General features: G+C 47.8%; 1 protein-coding gene across 3 annotated transcripts in view; it reads right to left on the bottom strand.

Annotated features, from left to right (window-relative positions):
• Positions 1 to 3,634, bottom strand: part of LOC101654748 (phospholipase B1, membrane-associated) — a 71,212-nt gene that overhangs the window by 66,974 nt on the left and 604 nt on the right. For all 3 annotated transcript variants that reach the window (XM_045287049.1, XM_045287050.1, XM_045287048.1), the window contains exons 2-3: positions 2,015 to 2,119; positions 1,021 to 1,077 (exon numbers count right to left, since the gene is read on the bottom strand). In XM_045287049.1, coding sequence (XP_045142984.1) covers positions 1,021 to 1,077; positions 2,015 to 2,119 — 162 coding nt within the window. The remainder of the gene's footprint in view (positions 1 to 1,020; positions 1,078 to 2,014; positions 2,120 to 3,634) is intronic.

The raw sequence follows: 3,634 nt of genomic DNA, 5'->3' as shown, positions 1-3,634 counted from the left end.
CTATCCATATTCCTGAATCCTCACTTCAAAATATAAATTTAACAAAATTTGTAAATGTGATGTGGCCCGTGTGAATCTTGCCTGTTGCACCAAATGGCCCGCATTTTCATTGAGTTTGACACCCCTGCTCCAGATAAGGCAACTGAAACGCAGTGTTCATGATACCCGCGGGACACATGAGTTGGGGAGATGAAGAGAAACCTTCCTAATCCAAAGAAAAAGGAGAACAAGATCCCATCACTGGACTTCTAGCAATAGGACAACCTGTATGGGGAAAAATTAAGTGGCAAAATCACGCCTCTATCTGGTGTCTGGGAAAAGCTAACATCATGACAGCCCTGGACAACACATTTGGGTTGCTGACTCATTCCACATGGCCCCGATGGACCTTGGGGACCAAGGCAAGGAGGGAGAAATCTGCTAGGACTGGGCAAGGGCTGGTAAAAATGGCAGCCCACACTGACTCCTCACTATGGACCATGAGCATGCTACACATTTGATACATGTCACGTCAAGGGTTAAGATCTAGGTGTTGAGGAAAGGGGTGGAGGCCCTGAACTCACAAAGTCTACGAGGCGAAGACTGAAAGTGAGGCCTTCATGACGCTAACCCTAGGCCCAGACAATATGTTGGACCTTTAAACCCATTGATCCCATACTGATGTAAAATGAGGAAAAGCTGGACAGGAATTGAGATTTGAGCCTGGTCCTTAGTCCTCCATCCAAGTGGAGTCTCTCCATTGACTCTGAGGAAAATTCCTTGCCCATGGGAAGAGCAGGACTGGTGAGAGCCTCTACTCACCATGCTGTGGCCCAGCTTCTGGGAGAGGAAGACAAAACTCTCAGTGGTCAGATCTGGCTATCCGTCAGGTGTAAGAAGTTTCCTTTCTGACCTAGACACAGAATCCTGAGGACCTGTGGGGGTCCTGCAGCCCCTCCACTGGAGTATAGAATGGGCCCAGTGGGAGCGTGGAGGAGACCCGACCCCTCATTCTGAAGCCCATATCCCTGGTCTACTCACCATGCTGTTCCAGAGAAACAAAGCAAGCGAGGTGGGATCCTGGAGCGGTGGATTCTCCTGAAAGAGAACCAGGTAAAAAAGGGATGTCTCTATGACTCCCCCACCCCACCCTAAAGGGGCCTACAGGAGCAAGTCATACCTGATTGCTCAGTGCTCTTGGGGTTTTGCATAAGGGAACAGAACAGAAGGAGCCAATGTCAGGGAACTGGTTTGCGTGTGGGCTGAGAATGAGGAGGATGGAGGGGATGGGAAGCTCACATTCTTCCTCCTCCTGTTAAACAGCTTTCCCTGGAGGATGTGGTATGACTTCAACAGGCAGGACCCAGACTCCTGGAGACCCCAAGCCTTCCTGTGTAGACCCACCCACAGAGCTGCATGGTCAAAATGACCACACAGGAGGGATCTGTATAGTGACCCAGGATGTCATTCGAACATGCCATCTTTTGTAATGATGCCTGTAGCAGAGAATGAGGCAGCAGATAGGGGTGGGGGTGTGATTTGTGCCCCTGGAAATCCTGTCCTGAGTGATCACATTAACTGAGAGGCATGCATGCTTCCCAAGTGCCAGAGTTGACTCCTACTTCACTGTTACTTTATGTAACCCTTACAAGCACTCTAGAGGTAGAGGGTGTTAATAGCAATCCTGCTTTTACAAATGAGGAACCAAGCACAAAGTTCAAACAACTTGACCCAGGAGACTCAACTGACCCATTCCAAGGCTAGGATTAGAAGTCATGGATCTGAAGAGTTGATGCTCTTGAGCTCTGGGCTGCCCTGCCTTTAAGAACTAGGCAATGGGGGCCATCCAACCCCATAGGGAAGGATACAAGAAAGTATAAGCCTATTGCAGCATTTCTTGCTGATTCCGTCATGCTGAGTGCATTGGGCCTTCTGCAATCATGAGGGGTGACAAAGGCGAGGCAGGAAGCATATGTGCAGCCCAGGCTCCCTCCCCAATCTGCACCTGTGTGCCTCACCTGTAGCCCTCACTCACCAAGACAGGCAATGGGGATGACTCAAAGAAGATAGGCTGGAAAACAACCGCGAAGGACTCCTGCTCATTGTACTTGCTGATGGCCAGGAGCTTCTTCCAGGTTTCCTGAAGGAGGGGCAGAGAAGCAAGCAGACGTCTGAAAAAGGTAGGGTCTGCCCCACCTTCTGACCCTTGGAAATGACCAGCATTCCTGGTTCCGAAGCCAATGCAATTTTGAAACTCCCTCTTGTCTCCTACTCCCTGGATCTTTGAGGAACTAAGTTAGGGTGTTATTCTCCTCTGAAACCCCAGCAGACAGGAAATACCAGAGGTTGATCTGAAATATAGCCTCTGGAAGTTCAAGACATAGAAACCTGTTCACCATCTGACTAGGAACCCCATGGTGTCAAGGGCTAAGTTCTGTAGAGGGATGTGCCAATAACCATGCCCCCCCAAAGGCAGTCATTTCCAGAGGGAGAAGTCCCTTAGACTTCTGATGCCATTGTCTTAAACAAAACCGTCATGTTAAACATGACAGTGGGAACTCAGAGCATTGAGCTGTTTTCCACAATGGTTTCATGAGTCATCACACTCTCCTGGGATCTCCCTGTAAGTAAGAAGCCTACCTTTCAGAGGTCTGACTCTCCCCTTGGGCTGTGACCTGAGAACACGAACAGTGTGAGGAAATCTATCTCATGGGCCACACATTCAATGCCCTAAATGGCGATGATTACCAAGAATCTTTCTGAACGGATTTGCAAAGTTCTTCCTGAGATGTGTCCCCACCACTCTGGCCTGTCCCATGCTAGGAACACGGAATGGTCAACAGGGAGTGCACTGAGAGTAGCTCTCTTTGGTTCCTAAATTCCAGCTCTGATAACAATTCTACACGAGCCAATTTAACATAGGTTTTGCTGTCCCTTAATCCTTCTCACCTTCTCTGCAATAATTCATGGTCGCCCTGGCCCCTGTGAACCAGCAACCTAGTTTCCACTGTTTTATGGTACAAAGAAGACCTCAACTCTCAAATATCATTTAAGGAGAACATTAAGTCTTAAACAAGTCAAAGACAAGACAAATACAAAGACACATCATCTAAATGAAGGAGACCATCAGTGTGAGTTCATAATGACAGCCATGGGTTTACAGAGAACCAAGACTTAATTTAATTGAGGCATGGGAGGGTAAAGAAACTTGGCATAAAAGCACGAGTGGTAGCAAATCAATACATCACACCCACAGGTGTGATTGTAGAAGTGGGAAATGGACCATGATTGGACAGAAGAATTCACAAGATTGGTCCTTCTGACCAAGGTAGTCTAGGTGTGAATCATGATGATTCGAACCCCAGTGTGCTGATCTCCATGAAGGGCACACCCAGGTAAACCTGTAATGGAGACTGCCTCTCCTTGAGCTGACTAGTGGTGGATGGAGGTCATCTTCTTTTAAATGTACTCTGCCTGAGGGCAAGACTGTACACATTCCTGGTTAAGAACAATTCAGTGGATGCTTTATCTGTGTGAGGACTCTACAAGTGGATTTGGGGTTTTCACTGTTCCACAGCTATCTGCAAGGGGGGGTGCTCAGAATGTAAGCTCTTTTTAAAAAATCATTTTATTGGAGCTCGTACAATTCTTATCA

This window comes from Echinops telfairi, unplaced genomic scaffold, assembly GCF_000313985.2.
Source record: "Echinops telfairi isolate 266 unplaced genomic scaffold, ASM31398v2 ScPeMD7_10;HRSCAF=50, whole genome shotgun sequence".
NCBI lineage: Eukaryota > Metazoa > Chordata > Mammalia > Afrosoricida > Tenrecidae > Echinops > Echinops telfairi.
This window is presented reverse-complemented; position numbering and strand designations above follow the sequence as displayed.